General features: G+C 42.6%; 1 protein-coding gene across 1 annotated transcript in view; it reads left to right on the top strand.

Annotated features, from left to right (window-relative positions):
• Nucleotides 1-244: 244 nt before the first annotated feature.
• Nucleotides 245-564, top strand: part of LOC143299954 (uncharacterized) — a 4665-nt gene continuing 4345 nt past the window's right edge. The window contains exon 1 of the mRNA XM_076613499.1: nt 245-306. Within this exon, the coding sequence (XP_076469614.1) occupies nt 269-306 (38 nt within the window). The 5' untranslated portion in view covers nt 245-268. The remainder of the gene's footprint in view (nt 307-564) is intronic.

Here is a 564-nt window from a genome sequence, read left to right as displayed (position 1 = left end):
GGGAGAGGGAAAGAAAGAGAGAGATGGAGAGACAGAGAGAGTTTGCATAATATATACTCTGGTATCCATTCTGCAGATGACAGATTCCAGGCTCTCAGAGATCGTGACATGAAAGGACTTTGGCTTGTCTCCCAAATCAGCGAACTACGTCAAGCAGTGTTTACTGATAAGATTTCGCCGCCCACTATTTTAAACACTGGGGTTTAACTGGAAATACCAAACGTCTTCATCGGGGGGGTCTGGAGGTTTAGATCAGGAATCTATCATCATGAAAACACTGTTGGTTGCGGCTTTTCTCGTGGCGCTGTGAGTATTTGTGTGGGGTTTTTTTTTGTTTGTTTGTTTGGTTTTTGTTGGGTTTTGTGTGTGTGTGTGTGTGTGTGTGTGTGTGTGTGTGTGTGTGTGTGTGTGTGTGTGTGTGTGTGTGTGTGTTCGTGTCTGCATCCACATGTTGTTGTTATGGGTGACAGAAAAAACAAAACAACAGCAAAAAGAAACATAGAAAGTGATCGATCCGCAAATGAATTCATGAAAAGATAAAAACGAAACGTAACCAACCGAACA

This window comes from Babylonia areolata, chromosome 25 (genome assembly GCF_041734735.1).
Source record: "Babylonia areolata isolate BAREFJ2019XMU chromosome 25, ASM4173473v1, whole genome shotgun sequence".
In the NCBI taxonomy this organism is placed as follows: domain Eukaryota; kingdom Metazoa; phylum Mollusca; class Gastropoda; order Neogastropoda; family Buccinidae; genus Babylonia; species Babylonia areolata.
The sequence above is the reverse complement of the archived record's forward strand: the minus strand, read 5'-3'. Positions and strand labels throughout refer to the sequence as shown.